The sequence below is a fragment of the Macaca mulatta genome, chromosome 13, assembly GCF_049350105.2.
Source record: "Macaca mulatta isolate MMU2019108-1 chromosome 13, T2T-MMU8v2.0, whole genome shotgun sequence".
NCBI lineage: Eukaryota > Metazoa > Chordata > Mammalia > Primates > Cercopithecidae > Macaca > Macaca mulatta.
This window is the reverse complement of record NC_133418.1, coordinates 56,202,671-56,227,260: the sequence shown is the minus strand read 5'-3', so window position 1 is coordinate 56,227,260 and position 24,590 is coordinate 56,202,671. Positions and strand designations below refer to the sequence as shown.

General features: G+C 35.6%; 1 protein-coding gene across 2 annotated transcripts in view; it reads left to right on the top strand.

Annotated features, from left to right (window-relative positions):
* The window catches only part of APLF (aprataxin and PNKP like factor), a 95,430-nt gene that overhangs the window by 51,461 nt on the left and 19,379 nt on the right, over positions 1-24,590 (top strand). For both annotated transcript variants that reach the window (XM_015112593.3, XM_028832435.2), the window contains exons 7-8: positions 5,683-6,038; positions 14,587-14,712. In XM_015112593.3, the coding sequence (XP_014968079.2) occupies positions 5,683-6,038; positions 14,587-14,712 (482 nt within the window). The remainder of the gene's footprint in view (positions 1-5,682; positions 6,039-14,586; positions 14,713-24,590) is intronic.

Below are 24,590 nucleotides of genomic sequence, written 5' to 3'. Positions count from 1 at the left end.
CTAGGGAGGGGTAGCTTATGATGACAGTTTTCATGATCCTTTTAGTCCCATGGCTGAGCTCTGTGGATCCCTGTCTCAGTCTCAGGGAAAACCAGAGGAACAGGATTGTTCATGGAAGACTGTGCACCAAAATGACTGAAATGCCAACATCTACCTTAGAGGTCAGTCTTCGAATATATTCTTCTCACTCCTATCCTCTCTCCCAGAGAGAGGAACCACTTCTCACTGGAGCCTGTGTTCCAGCTAGAGAAGTGGGGCCTGGTCACTATACACTCAATTCCTTTGCTTTACTTATGGAGGCAAGCTTAATAAATGAAAACAAAATGTGTTCTGGCTCAGATATATTTGCCATAAAACTTATTAAAACAAAATTTGTTTTGTATAAACTTTGGGCCCTCATATACTGTATTCTCTGAACTCTGAACATGTCACTTGACGTTGCCTTTTTTCAAGAGAAATTATTGTGTTCAGAAGAAAATCTGTAGTATACATGTTTTCCTCTGTTTATCCCAACCCATAAGGTTTGATAATCACAAGAAAAACTTTGAGAAACATCTTAATTGATGGATTATAGAGAGGAGCAGATCCAAGATATTCAAGCTATTTGTGAGGTTTTGATGACATCAAGGGAGTATTACAACCAGGTCTGAGGAATGCCCAAGTTCTGTTTGGCCAATTGCTTTTCCTTCCCTTCCTTGTGAGGAAGATTTACCTCTTCTAGCCCAGGAAAAATAAGGCTTAAATTTTCATGATCCTTTATGCAGGGCTCTCTGGTAAAGCTGAGCCAGAGAATGTGACTTAGACTGAAAATCCCAGCAGAGCCTTTCCAAGCCCCACCCTCCATCCCTGCCCAGTTTGAGTCTGAACACTGAACCTTTAGAACAGCTACTCCTAAAGGGATGGCTATAGTGCAGAGCAGGTGAGAGAGAAAACAAGAGGTGAGGCTCATCTATCTAGTCTAATGGCAGGAGGTTGCCAGCTACAAAAAACCAATAACAGTTTGGCCAGGCCTACATTTAGATCAATGTACTTGGAAAAAATTACATTCTCTTTGGGAAAAGTAGGAGAAGCAATGGAGAGAAGGGACAAAAATCACTTTTGCCCCACTGGACCCTGTTTCTGAGATTCTGATTCATTTGGTGTGTGGAGCCTGTGCATCAGTGGTATCTTAAATAAACTCTCCCAATTTTAGTGTCCCTTCAAAACTGAGAGCTACTGTTGTACCATCATTGAACATCTCAGAGGAAACTGAGGCCCAAGATCACATTTGTTAGTAACCTTGGCTTCAAATGTAGGTGTATTTTCATTTTGGGTATAATGAAGTTTTCTACCATACATATTAGACTATGTAAAGAGTTTTGTGACTCTAGTAACTTCTCTTCATAAGACAGTTGTCAGAAATAGTCTATATTTTTCATCAGTTCTTGTATGTCTTTCTGCAACTCCTTCCCAGTTATGTAACTTTCTAATTTAGATGTGAAAATGAGGGTACTTGAATTGATTAACTTTAGCGAAAAGGATGGTTGCCATGGTTTGAGTGTTTTTATCTCCTCTAAAGATTTATGTTGAAACTTAATCCTCGGTGCAACAGTATTGGGAGGTGGGCCTAATGGGAGGTTATTTAGGTTATGAGGGCTCCGTGCTCATGAATGGATAATGCTGCTGTAAAAAGGGCTTGTGAAGCTGGATGCGGTGACATGCACCTGTAGTCCCAGCCACTTGGGAGGCTGAAGCAGGAGGATTGCTTAAGCCCGGGAGTTTAAGGCCAGCCTGTGTGACATATGGAAACCTCATCTCTAAAAAAATGGTGGGAGGCTTGGCTTATAGAAATGGGTTTACACTCTTTCACTCTTCTGCCGTATAAGGGCACAGCATTCATCCTCTCATGCCCTTCCACCTTCCCTCATGTAACAATGCAGTAAGGAGGCTCACACCAGATGCTGGTGCCTTGATCTTGAACTTCCCAGACCCCACAACTGTGAGATAAGAAATTTCTGTTCTTTATAAAATTCCCAGTTTGTGATATTCTGTTATCGCAGCTATAAAACAGACTAAGACAATGTATTTCCTTTATAATCTATATTATATTATAATCTAATGAGAACTCTTATAAATGACAGAAGGAAGCCTAACCAAAACGACATAAGTGAAAATAGTATGGTAAAGTGTTTTAGCTGTCTATTGCTGTGAAACAAGCTACCCCAACACTTAGTGACTTAACACAACATGATTATGTCAGTGATTATGATTATATTCTGTCTTATAATTGTGTGGGTTGGCTGGGCTCAGCTGGGCAATTATTTTATGACATGTTTTTGGTGTCAGCTGGGCTTCATTCAGCTGAGAACTCAGCTGAAGATGAAGCATCTGTGATAGCTTTACTCATGTGAATGGTGCCTCAGCAAAGGTTGGTGGAATGGCTGGGCCCACCTCCGTCACCGTACCGTGAAGTAGCCTAGACTGAGCACCTTCACTTGACAGCTGGGCCCCAAGAAAGTGATGTCAAAGCTGTTAGATCTTTTAAGGCCTAGAACTAGAATTGTTATTTAGCTGAATTCTTTTGGTCAGAGCAAGTTACCAGGTCTCAGATAGATGGCACTGTGAGATGAGGGTGAAGACAGCTTTGTGACCAGTTAATAGAGAAGGGTCCTTGAAATGTTTTCAGTCACAGAGGTAATCCCTGCAGCTCACTAGAGGACAGATTGCAAAAGAACAAGATAAAAGACTTGGAGGTAAGGAAAGAAATTGTGGCATTAACACAGTGAAGAAATAGAGAATCTAAGCTAGGGCAGTGACTTTAAGGATGGTAAGAAGTATTGGATTATAAAAGCATTCAGGAATAAAATTGTAGGACTTCTTGCTTGGATCTGGGGAGAGAGGGCAAGAAGAGAGTAAAAGACTTCTAAATTTCTGGCTAGCATGAATAGATGAAATATGTTGGCAGAAACTTATGGCAGAGAACACAGAGGCAGAATGTCAGTTTTGACATTTAGAGTTCGAGGAGCATAGAACATTGAGAAAGAAATGTCTAGCTAGTGGTTGAAAATCTGAGTGTGAAGCTCAGGAGTGAAGTTGGGGCTACAGGTTAGGAGTTTTTAGTCTTTAGTACATCAGTGTTAATGCGATTGAGGCAGGACTTTTAAGGTAATTTATCACCACAGACATTCTTGCCAGGAGCAGTTTGGAAACAGCAATACATTACTTGATTGAAATTGTTCTAGGTGGAAGTTCTTTATCTTGTCCCTTCTAGTACATTAACACTCAGATGGTTGAGGTACAGGGGAAGGGCTTATTTGGGAAGTTAACCGGCTATTTCAATAGCCTTAATAATACATTCCTGCCATCTCCAAACACCCAGGTCACCCTCTACCAGCTCATGCTCTTCTGTCCCTCAGGTTTCTAACGTGTATATTTACATTGTAGGGGATTTGGCCACTCTATCATGAGTCGCCAGCTTTCCACATTTAATGCTGCCCATTTTCATCTAATCTAAGAAATAAGCAATGTGGGATGCTTAGGAAATATAGAGCTCTCTGACTTTCTCCTACTTCTTCCAAGTACAGAGCACCTTCCATCTTTCCTGTTTGCTCACTCGCCAGTTCAGTGGCTTACTCTAGCTCCTGAGCTTTGTAATTGGCACAGTGCAAATTTATGTCTCAGCAAACTTACAAATTACTGCATGTAATGGATTTTGGGGTCATTTATAAATAATTTAAACCATGAATGTTAAATTCTTGAATGCCAAGGGTGTACTATAAATCAATATTTCATGGAGTTCCATAAAGAGCATTATGATTTCCAGCTTTTGTGCCTCTTAAAATATATTTGATTACCCTGATCCATAGTATTGATATTTGGGACTTTAACATTTCTTTCTCTTTTAGAATAAATTAACATGTTAAACCTACTCCTTGTGAGGATTTAAAAATAAAGCAAACTCTTCTCTAATTCACAGAAGTAGACAGAGTTGAAATATGATACTATGGATTTTATTTCTTATATTTCATTTTCATTGGTTTAATTTTTATTTTTAAATGGCAACATAATAGATGCTTATTGTCAAAAATGGAAGTATCAGGAGCATTTGAAGTAAAGAATGAAAAACCTCCATTTGCCTCGTCCTTCAATCTCATTGCCTTACTAATTTTTTGGTTTGTCTCCTTCTAACTCTTTTCATTTGGATTTACACAAGTGAATGCACACATAGATATATAAGGAACTTTTTAAAAGCTAAATGGCACCACAGTATAGATATTGTTCTTGTTTAGTTAAAAAACATCTTTAGATGTGTCATTATTATTTTAATGTCTGCATAGTGTTTCATAGTAAGAATATAATATAATTTATTTAACCACTTCCCTAGTTGTGCTTTTTTTTTTTTTTTTTTTTTATGTGATAAGATATTGAGTGGGATTGTTTCCTTGTCCCAGAACTGCTGCTAAGGCTCAAAGCTGGGAATAGAAGTACTAATAAAGTATCCCATGTTAAGGAGCCCTCAGCAGTAAGAACTAGCCCTTTCCCTTTATGGTTTATTGAAAGGTATGAAAGCGATTGCCATCCCAACCCCCTAGGCTTGATACAAAGGGAATAGAGGCCGAAAGGTTTTAAGGTTAAGGGAAGTGCAGTGTTTATGGTGGAAATTATTTCTTCCTTTTCTGAAATCAAGAGAAGAGGGGCATTCTAAGATAATTACTTGTGGAGCTTGGAAATGCCAGCAGAAACAAGAGATATGTTTTATTGAACACCAGTTAGCCAGTGGATTTGCTGACCTACCCCACTACTACCTGAACAAGGAAAAAGAAAACTGGGGAAAACTGACCCAGCGGGGACTGCCAAGTAGGGAGGTGGGTTAGGATTGCCCAATTCTCACTCGAGAGTTCCAGTTGCTGGCACAGGCCAGTTGGTCCTGTAGTTGGGGGGTTGAGATTGGGGTGTACCTGTGCAGCCTGGGAGCAAAGAGCATATGTTTTAGATAGACATGACATGAATGTTGCCAGTGAGGGTCAGCCTGTTAAGAACATGATACATTGTTGAAGTGACTTTTAAGAGATTTTAAAGATTACGTTCAAATGAAAGCAAGTATCTTATATTTTATTTGTATTTTCTGGTTATTTTTCACTGAATGTTTGACATGATTGTAAAGGTTTGATACAACTGTAAATTTATTTTCTTTCTTTCTTTTTTTTTTTTTTTTTTTTTGAGATGGAGTCTTGTTCTGGTTGCCCAGGCTGGAGTGCAATGGCGCAATCTCGGCTCACTGCAACCTCCACCTCTCAGGTTCAACCGATTCTTCTGCCTCAGCCTCCCAAATAGCTGGAATTACACACCCACCACCATGCTCAACTAATTTTTTATATTTTTTAGTGAAGACGGGGTTTAACCATGTTGGCCAGGCTGGTCTCAAACTCCTGATCTCAGGTGATCCACCCGCCTCAGCCTCCCAAAGTGTTGGGATTACAGGCATGAGCCCCATGCCTGGCCAAATTCCTTTTCTAGTAACTAAAAATGTTTTAAGTTATTAAACTAAGCACATAGAAAATAGTGGCATTTGATAACTTTAAAATGTGAATCTTGAAGTTTTAAGTTTACATTTTGCATGGGTCTTGTAGTTTTGTGCTATTATGCTCATATCTTTAAAAAAGTTTTCATTTATTTCTGATGTTTTTCATATTTGTTTTACAGGAAATGCCACAATCATTTTCTGCAGCCACATTAAGTAACACAGAGATAAATAATATTAAGACTAGTGCACAGAGAAACAAACTTCCAATAGAGGAACTTGGTAAAGTTTCTAAACATAAAATTGCCACTAAAAGAACACCACATAAAGAAGATGAGGCAATGAGCTGTTCTGAAAATTGCTCGAGTGCCCAGGGCGAGTCATTCCAGGATGAGTCTCAAGGGTCTCATTCTGAGTCCAGCTCTAATCCCTCCAGTCCTGAAACTTTGCATGCAAAGGCGACTGATTCAGTTCTACAAGGTTCTGAAGGAAACAAGGTCAAGAGGACATCCTGCATGTATGGGGCAAACTGCTATAGGTAAAATGAAATTACAGTAGCATTTAGTTCCATTATTTTGATAGCATGTAGCTATGTAGATACATGCTACAGTGTGTTAAAAACCTAATAAAACCCACTGGCCTAAAGCTTAGGGACTTTATCGTGTTTCTGCTGTTTGTACTTCATCAGTATATCTTCTAGAAAATCCTTTTAAGGCTTTTAAGATACAGTGGGAGAATTAAATGTTTTATGTATAGACATGCTGACTAATGTGAGGATCTGAATACTGGGAATCCAGACATGAAAACTGAATCCCTCAGATCGAAATACCTGTTATTTAGTGTTTTCTTAAATATTAGAGAGATCGCTTCCTAAACAGTTGTTGTATACAGTATAACTATAATTTTAGGTTGTGTTTAGCTGTCTTATTTATACTTGTGCGTTTTTCTTTATATTTTTCTAATGGTGTGTTGAATCATCATGGTACCCTCTAAAACAACTGAATATAATAATCCTGGATTGATGGGTTGCTCCTATACTTGCTTCATTTATTTACACCGCCCTATATACTCTAATGTCTTATTTTGATAATTCGAATTATAATCTCTTAGTTTTAGACTATACTTTCATCCATAGTGTTTATAGTAACATGTTTATAATTACACAGCCCTATTTCAGAAAGATTTGTTTGCCATTCCAACTTGCCAAACCAAATATCCTAGCAATCCTTTCCAGTAGTTTGTCTTTTGTGTCAATAAGACACTAGTCAGTGTGTGTACATATAAAATATTCAGTTCCCCCATGTATCTTAAAAGCCTATGGCAGGATTTTCTAGAAGATAGATATCTTTATTGCAATAGTATATTTTAACATATTCTGTTAATTTCACATTCATATTCTCTTTAAAATGTTTTGCCATTTTAGCACTTGAATAACTCATATTTTAAAATTTGAATAGTTCTGATTTATGCTTTTTGAAACAATTTCGTACATATGCAATGGCTTTAGTTTCACATCTGGACCATAATGTAAAAACTTGCAGAATAGAAGTATATAAACCTTCTGTTACCTTGGATTATATTAATTTGCCAGGGCTGCCATAACAAAATACCAGATTGGGTGCTTAAACAACAGAAATGTATTTTCCCACAGTTCTGGAGGCTGGAAGTCCTAGATTGTAGTGTCAGCAAGTTTGTTTTCTCCTGAGACCTCTTTTCTTGGCTTGCAGACTGCCACTTTCTCACTGTGTCCTCACATAGCCCATTCTCTGTACACATACCTTCCTGGTTTCATTTCCACATCTTGTAAGGACACCAGTTATATTAGGTTAGGGCCCCACCCTTGTGACCTTTTTTGACCTTAATCATCTTTTTAAAGGCCCTATCTCCAAATTAGTCACACTGGAAATTAGGGCTTCAACATATGAATTTTGGGAGGCGGGGAACAATTCAGTTCATAACACAATTTAAAAGAGAAAATTCGTAATGGTCATCTCAATAGAGAAAAGTCATTCGATAAAATTCAACATCCCGTTTATGAAAAAAATTCTTAATTATATAAGAATAGAAAAGACTTCTTCAGTTTAATCAAAGAATATCTACAGAAACCAACAGCTAATTTCATACTTAATGGTGAAAGATTAGAGTTTCTCCCATGATGTTGAGAACTAACCAGTATGTCTGCTATCACCACTCTTATTCAACATTGTAGTAGAGATCATAGCCAGTACACTAAGGCAAGAAAAAGAAATAACTAATGTAAAGTGGAAAGGAAAAAATAAAACTGTAATTATTTACAGGTGACATGATTGTATAATTTTGAAAATTCAGAATCTTTTTTTTATTATACTCTTGAGTTCTGGGATACATGTGCAGAACATGCAGGTTTGTTATATAGGTATACACGCATGTGCCATGGTGGTTTTCTGCACCCATCAACCCACCATCTAGATTTTAAGCCCCACATGCATTAGGTATTTCTCCTAATGCTATCCCTCCCCTTGCCCCCACCCCCTGACAGGCATCAGTATGTGATGTTCCCCTCCCTGTGTTCATGTGTTCTCATTGTTCATCTCCCACTTATGAGTGAAAACATGCAGTGTTTGGTTTCCTGTTTCTGTGTTAGTTTGCTGAGAATGATGGTTTCCAGCTTCATCCATGTCCCTGCAAAGGACATGAACTCATTGTTTTTTATGGCTGCATAGTAGTCCATGGTATATATGTGCCACATTTTCTTTATCCAGTGTATCATTGATGGGCATTTGGGTTGGTTCCAAGTCTTTGCTATTGTGAATAGTGCTGCCATAAACATACATTAGCATGTGTCTTTATAGTAGAATGATATATAATCCTTTGGGTATATACCCAGTAATGGAATTGCTGGGTCAAATGATATTTCTGATTCTAGATCCTTGTGGAATTGCCATGCTATCTTGCACAATTGTTGAACTAATTTACATTCCCACCGTCAGTGTGAAAGCATTCCTATTTCTCCACATCTTCTGCAGCATCTGCTGTTTCCTGACTTTTTAATGTTTGCCATTCTAACTGGCGTGAGATGGTATCTCATTGTGATTTTGATTTGCATTTCTCTAATGACCAGTGATGATGAGCTTTTTTTCATATGTTTCTTGGCCGCATAAATGTCTTCTTTTGAAAAGTATCTGTTCACATCCTTTGCCCACTTTTTGATGGGGTTGTATTTTTTTTTTTTTCCTGGTAAATTTGTTTAAGTTCCTTGTAGATTCTGGATATAAGCCCTTTGTCAGATCCATAGATTGCAAAAATTTCCTCCCATTCTGTAGGTTGCCTGTTCACTCTGATGATAGTTTCTTTTGCTGTGCAGAAGCTCTTTAGTTTATTTAGATCCCATTTGTCAATTTTGGCTTTTGTTGCCATTGCTTTTGGAATTTAGTCATGAAGTCTTTGCCCATGCCTGTGTCCTGAATGGTATTGCCTAGATTTTCTTCTAGGGTTTTTATGGTTTTAGGTCTTACATTTAAGTCTTTAATCAATCTTGAGTTAATTTTTCTATATGGTATAAAGAAGGGATCCAGTTTCAGTTTTCTGCATATGGCTAACCAGTTTTCCTGACACCATTTATTAAGTAGGGAATCCTTTCCCCATTTCTTGTTTTTGTCACGTTTGTCAAAGATCAGATGATTGTAGCTGTGTGGCGTTATTACTGAGGCCTCTGTTATGTTTCATTGGTCTATGTATCTGTTTTGGTACCAGTACCATGCTGTTTTGGTTACTGTAGCCTTGTAGTATAGTTTGAAGTCAGGTAGCATGATGCCTCCAGTGTCATTCCTTTTGCTTAGATTCTTGGCTATGCAGGCTGTTTTTTGGTTCCATATGAAATTTAAAGTAGTTTTTTCTAATTCTGTGAAGAAAGTCAATAGTAGCTTGATGGGAATAATTGAATCTATAAATTACTTTGGGCAGTATGGCCATTTTCACGATATTGATTCTTCCTATCCATGAGCATGGAATAAGAGAAGATTCAGAATAATCTTAAGATAATCTGAATTAATAAATGAAGTTAGCATAGTCATTCGATTCAAATGAACATTCAAAAATAAATATATTTCTATATCCTAAAAATAAATATTAGAAAAATTAAAATGGGAACATTTACAATAGTACCAAAACCTTAAACACCTAGAACTAAATCTAACAAAAGATCTGAAAGACATATTTGGTAACATTATGGTGAAATTAAATGAGGCTTTAATTAATGGGGAGGAAGGGTATATGAATTGCAATAATCAATATTGTAAAGATATACATTTCCTCAAAATCGCTTTGTAAGTTTAAAGCAGTCTTTATCAAAATCCTGGTAGGGTGTGTGTATGTGCATGCGTGTGTATGTGTGTGTATGTGTATAAGTTGACAAGCTGACTTTATAGAGGAATTGCAAAGGACCTAGAATTCTGAATACAATCTTCAAGTGCAATCTTGAAAGACATGACCAGATAGAAAGCCTTATTATAAAGGTACCATATATAATGCAGTTTAATATTGGTTCAAGGATAAACAGTAATCAGTGCAAAAGATTAAAGAGTTCAAAACCAAACCTATATGTCTGTGTGTATGACAAAGTTACCACTGAAGATCTGTGGGTTAAGCATGAACTTCCAGTGAGTGGTGTTTGGCAATTGGATATTCATATGAAAAGATAATGAATCTTAACTCCTGCCTTATACCTATCACAAAATAAATCTCAGATAGATTTTTGTAAAACATATAAAGTAAAGGTAGCAGAGGATAACACAGAATATATTCATGACATTGGGCAAAGATTTCTTAAGCATGTTATAAAATGAAGTAATCATAATCATGTTATCCAGTTGATCAGCTGGACAAAATTAAAATTAAAATTACCCTTTATGTTATATTTAAATATAACATTAGAAGGGTGAAAAGGCAAGGCACAAAGTAGAGGAGGATATTTGTTATACGTATGTCAAATAATTTGTATCCAAAGTAAATAACTAGCAACCAATAAGAAAATGACAACTCAGTTAAGAAAAAAAAATGAGCAAAAGGCACTGCACAAAAGAGGATAGTGAAATGGCCAAAAAGCATACAAGAAAGGTTTAATGCTTGTTAGTCATTTAGGGAAACACATTTTAAAAAATAATACTACGGATCAGTGGTTGTCAAACTTTTAAAAGTGCCAGACAGTAAATATTTTTGGCTTCTTGGGCCATACAGTCTTTGTTGCCACTGCTTAATTATGCTGTCATAGTGTGCAAGCAGCCATAGACAGCACAGGCAGTGAAGATGTTAATACTACTACTCAAGGTAGTATTTAATGCAATCTCTATCAAAATCCTAATGGTAATTTTTTTTTTCAGAAATAGAAAAAAATTATTCTAAAATAATGTAGAATCTCAAGGAATCTCAAGTAGCCAAAACAATCTTGAAGATGGTCAAAGTTGGAGGCCTCACACTTTCTGATTTTAAAATGTATTACAAAGCTACAGTAATCCAAACAGTGTGGTACTGGCATAAAGATAGACATACAGATAAATGGAATAGACTAGAGAGCCTATAAATAAATCCTCACATATATGGTTAAATAATTTTTCAACAATAGTCTCAAGACAAATCAAAGAGGAAGGGACAGATTTTTTTTCAACAAAGAGTGCTCAGAAAACTGCATATTCACATGCAAAAGAATGAAGTTGTCTGCTTGCCTTACACCTGTTTTCAAAATATAACTTAAAATGGATCAAACAATCTAAAATATAAAACTGTAAACATCTAAAACTATAAGACTTTTAGAAGAAATTAGGGGAGAAGCTTCATGACATTGGATTTGACAAAGATTTCTTGGATATGACACCAAAGCACAGACAACAAAAGCAAAAATAGACAAATTGGACTTTTTAAAGTTAAAAACTTCTGTACATGAAAGGACAAAATCAACACAGAGTGAAATGACAACTATGGAATGGGATAAAATAGTTGCAAATTATATATCTGATAAGGATTAATGTCTAAAATACATAAAGAACTATAACTAAACAACCAAAAAAAAATTACCCAATTTGAAATTGGGGGAAAGAACTTAAATAGATATTTCTCTAAAGATAATATACAAATGACCAACAAGCATATTAAAAAATGCTCAGCATCACTAAACATTAGGGAAATGCAGACCATAACCACCTTGAGATATCACCTCACACCTATTAGGGTGGCTACTTTCAAAAACAAAATGAAACACAAATAACAATTGTTGGTGTAGATGTGGAAAAATTGGAATCTTTGTGCATTGTTGGTGGGAATGTAAATTGGTGTAGCCCCTGTGGGAAACAGTATGGTAGTTCCTCAAAAAATTAAAAATAGAATTAATATATGATGTAGCAGTTCCACTTTGGGGTCTGTATCCATAAGAATTGAAAGCAGAATCTCAAAGAGTTCATAGCAGCACTATGTTCACAATACCCAGGAGGTAGAAGGAACCCACAGGTCCATCAATTATTGAAGGAATAAAGAAAATTTGGTATATACATACAATGGAATATTATTCAGCCTTAAAAGGAAGGGAAATTCTGACACATGCTCCTATGTGTATGAACCTTGAGGACATGATGCTAAGTGAAGTAAACCAGTCACAAAAAGATAAATACTTCATAATTCTACTTGTAGCAGGTATCTAGAGTAGTTAGATTCATAAAAACAGAAATTAGAATGGCAGTTACCAGTGGCTGTGGGGAGAAACAGAAATCAGAATGGTGGATTCCAGGGGAGGAGAGCAGGAGCTGGGAAGTTGTTGTTTAATGGGTATAGAGTTTTCAGTTTTGCAAGATGAAAACATTCTAGGGATTGGTTGCACAACAGTGTGAATATACTTAACATTACTGAACTGTGCTCATAGAAATTGTTAAGATGGTAAATTTTATGTTACATATATATTCTTAGCACAGTTTAAAAAAAACAGTGGGCCAGATTTGGCCTGCTGTTCATAGTTTGCCGATCTCTGCTATAAATACTGCCACAAGAAAAAAAAACAAAAAACAAAAAACGTAACAGTGCTAAATGTTGGTGAGGTTGTTGAAAAACTGGAACTCTAATAACCTTCTACTGGGAGTGAAAATTAATACAGTCATTTTGGCAATTTGGCAGTATTTATCAAACCTGAGCATATGTGTACCCTGTGACTATTCTTAACTATATCCCCAGGAAAATGCATATAGATGTGCATCAAAAGGCTTATACTAGAATGCTCTTTGCAGTATTATTTATAGAAGTCAATACCTGAAATGGACCCAAAAGTTTATCGGTAGTAAAATGGATAAATTATAATACCATCATCAAATGGGTGATGCTATTACTGCATGGTATTGAAAACGTACTTACTGCTACATGTAACAACATGAATTAATCATATAAACATAAAAGGGCTGGTTCAAAGAAGTATATACGAGTATATATTTTCATTTAAGTTCAAAGACAGACAATACTGATCTGTTGTTTTATAATATCACTTCTTAAAGTATGATCCAGAGATCCCTGGATGTCCCCAGAACACGTTTAAGAAATCTGTTAGGTCAATTGTATTTTATTTATTTATTTATTTATTTTTGAGATGGAGTCTTGCTCTGTCATCCAGGCTGGAGTGCAGTGGCACAATCTTGGCTCGCTGCAACCTTTGCCTCCTGGGTTCAAGCAGTTCTCCTGCCTAAGCCTCCTGAGTAGCTGGGACTACTGGCGTGCGCCACCAAGCACGGCTAGTTGTATTTTTTTAGTAGAGATGGGGTTTCACCATGCTGGGCAGGCTGGTCTTGAACTATTGACTTCAAGTGATCTGCCCGCCTCAGCCTCCCAAAGTGCTAGGATTACAGGTGTGAGCCACCACACCTGACCCAAAAGTATTTTCATAATAATATTGTGACTTTTTGTGAATGCCTTTTTTTTACTGTCATTCACTCTCTCACATGTGTACAGTGGAGTTTCCCAGAGGCCACACATTATGTGTTGTTGTTAATGATTGAATGCAGAAGCAGGCATGAGAAGCCAAATGCCTTCTCTAAAGTAGAGATTAAAGAAATTTCCATAGTATAAAACAAGAATTTTTTCTTGGAAGTTAATAATTATTTATGTTAAGACATGTTATGATAGTATGTAAAGGGTTTATTATTGTTCTATTTAAGTCAATAAATGCACTTTTTCAATTTCTCATTTATAATTTCTAATAGGGTAAATATCCTATATAAACAAAAGCTCTCTGGAGTTTTAATCTTTTTTTTTTTTTTATAAAGGAGTCTTGAGACTGAAAAGTTTGAAACACACTTTTAGAAGTTAGGATAGTTACCTTTGGGTACTAAAATGGATTTAGTGATTGGAAGAGGGCACATGGGACCTTTCTAGGATGTTGGAAATGTTCTTTTTTTTTTTTTTTTGAGATGGAGTCTTGTTCTGTCACCCAGGCTGGGGTGCAGTGGCCGGATCTCAGCTCACTGCAGGCTCCACCTCCCGGGTTTACGCCATTCTCCTGCCTCAGCCTCCCGTGTAGCGGGGACTACAGGCGCCCGCCACCATGCCTGGCTAGTTTTTTGTATTTTTTTTTTTAGTAGAGACGGGTTTCACCGTGTTAGCCAGGATGGTCTCGATCTCCTGACCTCATGATCCGCCCATCTCGGCCTCCCAAAGTGCTGGGATTACCGGCTTGAGCCACCGCCCCCGGCCAATATTCTGTTTTTTATCTTAGCTGAGGGAACAATATATGTGTTCATTTTATTAAAAGTTTTGAAAAGCTATATATGTTTATGATATTTATGTTATATGCTTACATACATATGTGTCATATATATAGTACTGTTTGCAAGTTGTCTATTGATACTCATGGCTTATCACATGACACCAGAAATGTATTATGTTACTGTGAGAGTCCTGTACTGAGTTGATGTCATCAACTTTATGTCATCAATTTAGCATATTGATGTAATCTGTGCTTATGTCATCAATGTAGCATGTTGGTTTATGTTCAGGAATAGTCAGATGTGGATTGCTATATCCACTAAAAATCTAGAATATCCTATTTATTTTTTCTGACAGTATATTTGTCGCCCTCCTAGGAAGAATCCTGTTCATTTTCAACATTTTAGCCATCCTGGTGATAGTGATTATGGAGGTGTACAAATCGTGGACCAAGATGAGACTGATGACCGGCCTGAATGTCCCTATGGACCATCCTGTTATAGGTATAGAAACTGAAATGTTTGACTGTACTCCTTTTCTCTCTTATCTCTGTTACTTATCTAGGAGAAACTGACTTGTTATCTCAAGTTACTTATCTCTTATCTCTGTTACTTATCTAGGAGAAGCAGCTTGTTATCTCAAGCCTTTTAATTTTCATTTTTAAACTTCTGTAGATTACAGGTTTTCATGTTGGTAATAGGTAGGATTATATTTCTTTTAGCTAATTCTAAATTACTGAAGTTACACATCTATGACTGCCTGAAATTTTTCCTTATTTCCAACTTTCTAAAATGCAAATTAGATCACTTAAAAGCTGTTGATGGTACCCCAACATACACTTAATTCACTCTATATGTCCTAGGTATGACATATACATCCATTTGGGATGTTATCTCTGCATCCCTCTGCTTCCTCAACTTTTACTGCTCAACTATTCTTGCCAACACAGAAAGTCCAATCCTAAAAGAAGAGTAAGAATACTTCTCCTCTCAGTTTTCATGGCATCTTGTCCTTGTCTGTATCATACACAGAGTAGTATTTATCTCATGAGATTATGTTTGTTTCTTTATTAGAACATCTCTTCCTACAGGCAGCAAGTATCTTGACAGCAAGGACTCTCATCTTTGTATCTTGCAACTTTGCTTAATAAATGAATGAACTTGAAATGAAACAAACTACCAAAGAAAGAAGTAGTGATTTCAGCTTTAGAGCGCTTTAATTCCAGACAGCCATCTTTCTTAGATAATTTTAAATACAGATTGCTGAACCTTCTGGGCTATTTGAAGTTGTTTCTATTTCTATGATTGTGGTTTTCAATGAGAAGGCAAAGTAAGTTTCTGGGACAAGACAAAATGGCTTATACATTTTTTGAAAGGTAAGTGTTCATTATGATCAACTTTACCAATAAACTTGACAGTTTTTGGAGAAATTAACAAATTCCTAGAAAGATATAACTTTAAGAAATATATACAAGAAAAAAATCAAAAATTGAGTTAATATAAGAGAAATTGAATACACAATTTAAAGCTTTCCACCAAAGAAATGATAGATCTGTTTGGTTTTAGTGGCAAGTTCTAACAAACATTTAAAGAAGAAACACTTCATTTTTACACAAACTACTCCAGAGAAAGTAAAAGAGGGGGTATTTCCCAATTCATGATGTGAGACCAGCACAAGCTTGATACCAAAACCCAGCAAGAATAATACAAGAATGAAAAAGTATAGGATAAGCTTACTTTTGAACATAGTTTTAAATATCCTGAGGAGGGGAAATGTTATGAGAATCAAGTGATAAATAAAAAGGAAAATATAATATGACCAAATGGGGTCTATCTAAGGAATGCATGTTTTAATATTAAAAAATAAATTCATTTACCATATCATCAGAATAAGTAGAAAAGCCATCTCCATAGATGACTAGAAAGAAAAAACCTGACAAACCAAAATCAGCATTCATTTATGAAAAAAACTGGTTATAAAGTAAGAATGGAAGGGAATTTCTTTAATTTCAAAAAGAATATCTACAAAAAGTGTATAGCAAATATTATACTTAAAGTAAAATATTTAAAATTTCCTTTTTGAAATCAGAAATGAGACAAGAATGCCTGTTATTACCACTTTGGTTCATCATTATGTGGAGATTCAAGACAGTATACTAAGATAAGAAAAGGAAAATGGATAAAGATTGCAAAGGAAGAAATGAAACTTTGTATTAACAGATGGTATTATTGTATATGCAGTAAATACAAGGTGGCCCACTGATGAGTTATAAATTTAAAAAGTGCTTAGGATGGTTATTGGATACAAAAATCAATATACAAAACCAACTGTATTTCTATATTCCAACATTAACCAGTAAGAAAATAAAATTTTTTAAAGATTATAACATCAAAAATAAAGAGTCCTTAGGAATAAATATAAAGGTGTAGAAACCTCTATGAAGAAAACTGTAAAACTTTAAATGTAAAATGAGAAAATATTTTTCAGAAAGACCTAAATAATTATGAAGATCAAATTGTTCATGATTGAATTATTCGATAGTGTCAAAATACCAGTTTTCCTCAAATGGATTTATATGCAAACTGATTCAAAATCATATTAGCTTTTATAAAGAAATGTATAATGTGATTCTAAAATGTATATGGATTACAAAGGATAACAATAGTCATGACAGTCAGTCGTACATAATGAAGAATAGGTGGCAGGATGTGTTATACTTTATAGTTACTAAAGCAGTGTGGTATGGGCACAAAGATAAAGTAACATGACCAGAACAGAATGGTACTTCAAAATAGACTTATACATGTAAGGTGACATATTTATGAAAGGGGACATTGCAGGTATTAAGAAAAATGAATTTTTTCAATTAATTATAAGGGGATAAGTAGATATTCATCTGAAGAAAAAATAAAATTTGACCCTTATGTAACACCGTAGTCAAAAACTGAATTTCAGATGACTCATAGTACTAAATGTAAAAAACAAAGTAATATAGCTTTAAAAATAAATATAAGGGCATTGTTTCATGATCTCAGAGCAGGCATTATTTTCTAAAACAAGAAACAAAAAATAATTCAAATGGAAAACATTTAATTATTTGACTACATTAAAAGTAAGGTGTTTTTAATCCATCGGTACACAACATTAAGAGAATAGAAAAGTGCAGAGTAAGAAAAATTACATTTACAACCCACATAATTGACAGTAGCATCTATCTAGCACACGTGAAAAAATATTTTAAGTTGCTATTGCTTTTTGCTTAGTTACATACATAGCCTTTTTGCCCAAAAGGAAATCCAAATATTAAAAACATATGAAAAAGTACTCAGTGTCATTAGTAATCAGGGAAATTACACACACGTGCACACACACATAAACCTACAACCTTGAAGTAACTGTTTTCTCCTATTTATTCATTCAACAAATTCTTTTCCAAAGAATCATCAAATGCCAAGTGTCGATGAAACAGTGTTGAGATGTACTTGTAGAACAAACATACTTGTATATATTTATTTATATTTTTGGAACAAAGCCACCTTTCATAACTCATGTCGTATATAATAATTCATGGCACTGTGGTGATAAGCCTTTTCATTTGTTAAAAAAAACTTTCATAATGGAGAATTTTATCCATAAACACCAGTGGAGAGAATGTAGAATGAGTTCTAGTGAAATCCACCACCTAGTTTGTGCAGTTATCGACTCATGACCAATATTGTTTCATCAACCACCAAACCACTTGCTACCCCATCCCTGTATTATTTTTGAAGCAAATACCTAACCTCGTATCTTTTCATCCCATTTTATCTATGAGTATCTTAGGGTGTATCTCTAAAAATACATTATAAAAACCTACCACAACACTGTTATTAAATAAATCTTTAATATTATTCAGTATCCTGTCAAGTATCTACATTTCCCTATAGTGTCTTTTTTTTTTCTTTCTTTCTTTTTTTTTTTTTTTTACAGTTTATCTGAATCAGGATCTGCTTAAGTTCTATATGGCAAAAGATGGCCATGTCTCTTAATTTATTTAATCAATAGTTTTCGTGTTTTTCCTTGCTATATATTTGTTGAAAAAAGATAATCATTTGTTCTGAAGAGGATTCCATCATTTGCATTTTGTTGATTATATTTTCAGGATGTCATTAATCACATTCTCCTGTATTTCCTAATAATTTATAGTTTGAACTGGAGGGTTCATCAGCTATCAGTTCTAAAAATTGTGAAAGTTGCCTGGTCCTTTGAATATTATTTCCCTCTTAGTCTCTAAAATGTTTTTACCTGAAAGTCTACTTTGATATTTATTAATGTTTGAGAATTGCTGTAATATCTATTATAATTATCATTATTGATTTATAATTTAATTCCATGTGGTTATATGGCAAACACTTTGGAAATTAAATCTTTGGAAATTTATTGAGATTTGTTTTGGCCCAGCATATGGGTGACTTTTATTGAACATATGGTGTGCACTTACATGTGTATTCTCTAGCTGCTGGAATGGAAGTAAGGTTTTATAAATGTCAATTTGGTAAAATGGTTATAGTGTTTTCAGATTTTTTTATATATTTGCTAGTTGATTTTTTTTCCTGTGGTTGTTCTGCTAGTTACTGAGAAAGGAATATTAAAACCTTCACTATGATTGTAGGTTTGTCTATTTCTCTGCTTAATTCTGTCTGTTTTTCTTAGTACTCCAGCTGTAAATTTGTCCTCAATGAAAAAGCCATAAAAGTGGGAAATTTACTCAGAGCTGTATCTTTCTTCCACATGTTGACTCTCCAGTTTCTGCTTGCTTTTGGTAGCTATCCACTGCCTTCCGATTATTGTTTTTAATATTTTTTCCAGAGTGTAATTGTTACCTGTCAGAGTGTTGGTCCAATACAATCTACTCTGTCATTATTGAAAGTGGAATTCTTGTTTTGTCTAATATAATATAACTACCCAAAGTTATGTGGTTAGTGTTTGTGTAATGTCTTTTTTAATCCTTTTAGTTTCAACTTGTGTTCTTATATTTAAAACATGTCTTTTATAAAGAGCATATAGTTGATTCACTGGTGTTTATTTTTAATTGAGTCTAACAGTCTCTGCCTTTTAGGTGGAGTATAGAGTCCATTTACATTTTCTTTTTCTTGAGATGGAGTTTTACTCTGTTGTGTTGGCTGGAGTGCATTGGCACAGTCTTGGCTCTCTGCAATCTCTGCCTTCCAGGTTCAGGCAATTCTCCTGCCTTAGCCTCCCGAGTAACTGGGATTATAGGCGCTCACCACCACGCCCGGCTAATTATTGTACATTTAGTAGACATGGGGTTTCACTGTGTTGGCCAGGCTGGTCTCGAACTTCTGATCTCAAGTGATCTGCCCACCTCAGCCTCCCAAAGTGCTGGAATTACATGCGTGAGCCACCACACCAACCCCATTTACATTTAATACTATTAGTGATATATTTTAATTTTTACTTTTTTGTATTTGTTTTCTATTTATCCTACATATTCTTTGTTTTTTATTCTCCTCTTTTTGACTTATTTTGGATTAAGTGTTTTTCATTCTATTTTTTTCTCCTCTGTTAACTTTTCAGTAGCCACACTTTATTTCCATAGGCATCTGTGACTTATTACAATCTACCTTACTGTTGGTGCTTTTACCATTTCCCAAACTGTGCAGGAACCTTACATCACTTTAATTTCATTTACTTCTTCTTTTGTCTTTTTAAACCATTGTTATCATGTAGTTATACCTTTGTGTATTAACTCACAAGACTTTGTAATTATTGTTTTAAAATTGTTTTAAGCATCAACATTCCCTTTATTTACATATTTATTATTTTGAGTGCCCTTTATTTCTTCCTAAACATTTATCCTTTCATCTGGGATCCTTTTCTTTTAATTTTAAAAACTTCTTTGGGTTTTTTTTTTTTTTTTTTTTAATTTTTGAGATGGAGTCTTGCTCTGTGCCCAGGCTGGAGTGCAGTAGCGTGATCTCTGCTGTCTGCAAGCTCTGCCTCCCAGGTTCATGCCATTCTCCTACCTCAGCCTCCTGAGTAGCTGGGACTACAGGCGCCTGCCACCACGCCTGGCTAATTTTTTGTATTTTTAATAGAGATGGGGTTTCACTGTGTTAGTCAGGATGGTCTCGATCTCCTGACCTCGTGATCCACCCACCTCAGCCTCCCAAAGTGGGTTTTTCTTATAGCGAAGATCTACTAAAAAGAAATTCTTTACATTTTTGTGTGTCTGAAAGTGTTCTTATTTTAAATTTTTAAAGGCCCTTTTCACTAGGTATGTAATTCTAGCTTAGCATACTTTTTCTTTTATCATTTGTGTCATGCCATGGACTCTTGCATCCATAGTTTCTCTTGAAACTCAGTTGTCTATCTTATTATTGCCATTATATTTTTAAATCAATGTGCCTCTTCTTTCACCACTCTTAAGATTTTTATCTTTGCCTTTAGATTTTAACAGTTTAACTAACATGTGCCTAGGTATATTTTTCTTTGTATTCATTCTATTTGGGGGTTCACTGAGCTTTTTTGCAAGTTAATGCCTTTTATTAGTTTGAGGAGACTGCTTGGCTATTATCTCATCAGATATTGTGTCTATTTTATCTTTTCTCTCTTTCTTGTACTCCAATTAAACATATATTAAACCCTTTGACCATGTCCCACATATTTCTTCTAGTCTGCTGTTAAACCCATTCATGGAGTTCCTAGTTTCAGATACTGTATGTTCCAGTTCTAGGATATTTATTTAATTCTTCTTCCTCTTCCTCTTCCTCTTCCTCTTCCTCTCCCTCTCCCTCTCCCTCTCCCTCTCCCTCTCCTTCTCCTCGTTCTCCTCCTTCTCCTTCTTCTCCTTCTTCTCCTTCTTCTTCTTCTTTCTTCTTCTTTCTTCTTCTTCTTCTTCTTCTTCTTCTTCTTCTTCTTCTTCTTCTTCTTCTTCTTTTTTCTTTCTTCTTCTTCTTCTTCTTCTTCTTCTTCTTCTTCTTCTTCTTCTTCTTCTTCTTCTTCTTCTTCTTCTTCTTCTTCCTCCTCCTCCTCCTCCTCCTCCTCCTCCTTCTTCTTCTTCTTCTTCTTCTTCCTTCCTCCTTCTTCTTCTTCTTCTTCTTCTTCTTCTTCTTCTTCTTCTTCTTTCTTCTTTCTTCTTTCTTCTTTCTTCTTCTTCTTCTTCTTCTTCGCCAGTTCTAATTTTGGTGAAACTATCCATCTTTTAATTCATTTTCCCCAATTTTCTACTCTTTTTTTAAAAAAACATATTAATTTTAGTTGTTTTAAAGTTCTTATTTGTGAACCAACATTTCTGGTTCTGCTTTTTTTTTTTCCCCTTGATTGTTGGGTCATATTTTTCTGCCTCTTTGTGTCTAGCAACCCTTTATTGGTACCCTAGATGTTATCTTCCATTAGTAAGGATACCACCTCTACTTGGCAGGTAGGGGCTAGTCATCTCTGTCCAGTCGGAAATTTAGACAGATAGTAGCTAGTTTGGAGTTTTATTAAAACTCAGTACACTTTTGTTTTACTTCTGCTTGTTTGGCAGGGCTTTCCCAACTTTCATGTGACAAGCAAGTCTCTGTATCCTTAGCTATAAAACTTTACCTGATTTCAAACTATACTCTAAGGCCATAGTCACCAAAACAGCATGGTACTGGCATAAAGATAGGCACATAGACCAATGGAACAGAATAAAGAACCCAGAAATAAACCCCTATTACTTACAGCCAACTGATCTTCGATAAAGCAAACAAAAACATGAAGTGTGGAAAGGATACCCTATTCAACAAATGGTGCAGGAATAATTGGCAAGCCACATGTAGGAAAATGAAACTGGATCCTCATCTCTCACATTATACAAAAATCAACTCAAGGTGGATCAAGGACTTAAATCTAAGACCTGAAACTATAAAAATTATAGAAGATAACATTGGAAAACCCCTTCTAGACATTGGCCTAGGCAAGGATTTCATGACCAAGAACCTAAAAGCAAGCACAATAAAAACAAAGATAAATAGCTGGGACTTAATTAAACTAAAGAGCTTTTACACAGCAAAAGCAACAGTCTGCAGAGTAAACAGACAACCCACAGAGTGGGAGAAAATCTTCACAATTTGTACATGTGACAAAGGACTAATATCCAGAATCTACAATGAACTCAAACAGATTAGCAAGAAAAAACAAACAATCCTATCAAAAAGTAGGCTAAGGACATGAATAGACAATTATCAAAAGAGGATATATAAATGGCCAACAAACATATGAAAAAAATGCTCAATGTCACTAATGATTAGGGAAATGCTAATCAAAATGCTAGTGATCAGGGAAATGCTAATCAAAACCACAATGCAATACCACCTTACTCCTGCAAGAATGGCCATAATGAAAAAATGAAAAAATAATAGATGTTGGTGTGGATGTGGTGAAGAGAGAACACTTCTACACTGCTGGTAGGAATGTAAACTAGTACAACCACTATGGAAAACAGTGTGGAGATTCCTTAAACAACTAAAATTAGAACTATCATTTGATCCAGCAATCCCACTACTGGGTATCTACCCAGAGGAAATGAAGTCATCATATGAAAAAGATACTTGCACATGCATGTTTATAGCAGCACAATTTGCAATGGCAAAAATGTGGAACCAACCCAAATGCCCATCAATAAATGAGTGGAAAAAGAAACTGTGAGATATATCTGTATATGTGTGTGTGTGTGTGTGTGTGTGTGTGTGTGTGTGTGTGTATGATGGAATACGACTCCACCATAAAAAGGAATGAATTAATGGCACTTGCAGTGACCTGGATGAGATTGGAGACTATTATTCTAAGTGAAGTATCTCAGGAACTGAAAACCAAACATGTTATGTCTCACTTGTACGTGGGAGCTAGGCTATGAGGATGCAAAGGCATAAGAAAGAAAGACACAATGGGCTTTGGGAACTTGGGGAGAAAGTGGGAAGGGTGTGAGGGATAAAAGACCACAAATTAGGTGCAGTGTATACTGCTCGGGTGATGGGTGCACCAAAATCTCACAAATCACCGGTAAAGAACCTACTCATGTAGCCAAATACCACCTGTTCCCCAATAACCTATGGACATAAAAAAATTTAATAAAAAAGAAGATCTTGCCTGTCAACTAATTTATTCTTTTTGTGCTGTCCACTGCTGTTTATCAAAGACTCACTCAATTTAATGGATGTCATTAGTTTAAGGCACTTGTCTGAATTAGAACATTGGATACTTAATGTCCAGTGATTGCTGTTCCTACCTCTGACTCATTCAGTTCCTCTGATGAATAATAGGATTTTATGCAGTGCGTATTCCTGTTCTTACTTGAAGAAAGCACTTATCTTAGAATATAAACAGATATGAATGGAGTCTATTTTCAGCCAACTTGGTGTAAGAATGTAAAGTCACACTCGTGTACATTGCCTTGGATTACAAAACCTTAGGCTGCCATGTGTCATGCAGATGAAAATGTCGGTGTCTTGATGTCTTTCAGAAGCTAGTGTCATTTTTTAAATTATAATGTTTTCTGAGAGGGAAGGCCTTAGGAGGTGTGTCAGTTATCAACTGTAAGTGCTCTCAGTGTAATATTGAATCTGCAACATGGCCTGTGTATGTGAAAGAACACAATGTTTTACCACAAGCACAATATCATTTTCTCAAGACATATAGGTGATAGTGAGTAAATTAATAATTTTTTATTTGCTGATCCTGGTATGATCTAAAATTTTTTACTAGTTCCTCTTCTATTTTTGAAAAGTGTTCCAAGTCGTCATAAGGTTATCTTAATTGACAGAAAGTACAATCTGTCCTTGGTGTCTGCAGGGGATTGGTTCCAGGACCCCAGGGCATACCAAAATCTGGGGATGCTCAAGTCCCTTATGTACAATAGTATAGTATTTGCATATATCCTACACACATCCTTCCATGCACTTTAAATCATCTCTAGATTCCTTAAAATACCTAATAAAATGTAAATACTGTGTAAATCGTTATTGTACTATACTGTTTAGGGAATGATGACAAGAAACAAAAGTCTATACATGTCGAGTAAGGATGCAATCATTGTAGGCCTAACTACATTTTCAATCTGCAGTTGGTTGAATCTGCAGATGCTGAATCCCGCTATGAGGGCTGACTGTATCTGCAGATGTACACTTCAAGCTGCAAGATAATGATTTTTAGAGACCTCTTAACAAAAAATAAGAATGTGTGTTGTTTATTATAAATCCAGATTCTATTTCATGAAGCAAAAATAGATCTTCATAAGGAGACCTCTAGTTGTCAGGTAGTTAAGATTTTCAGAATCAGTCGTGGGATGCTATCAATCTATTTGTAGTTAAGAATAGTCAAAGTTGGCTGGGCATGGTGACTCATGCCTGTAATC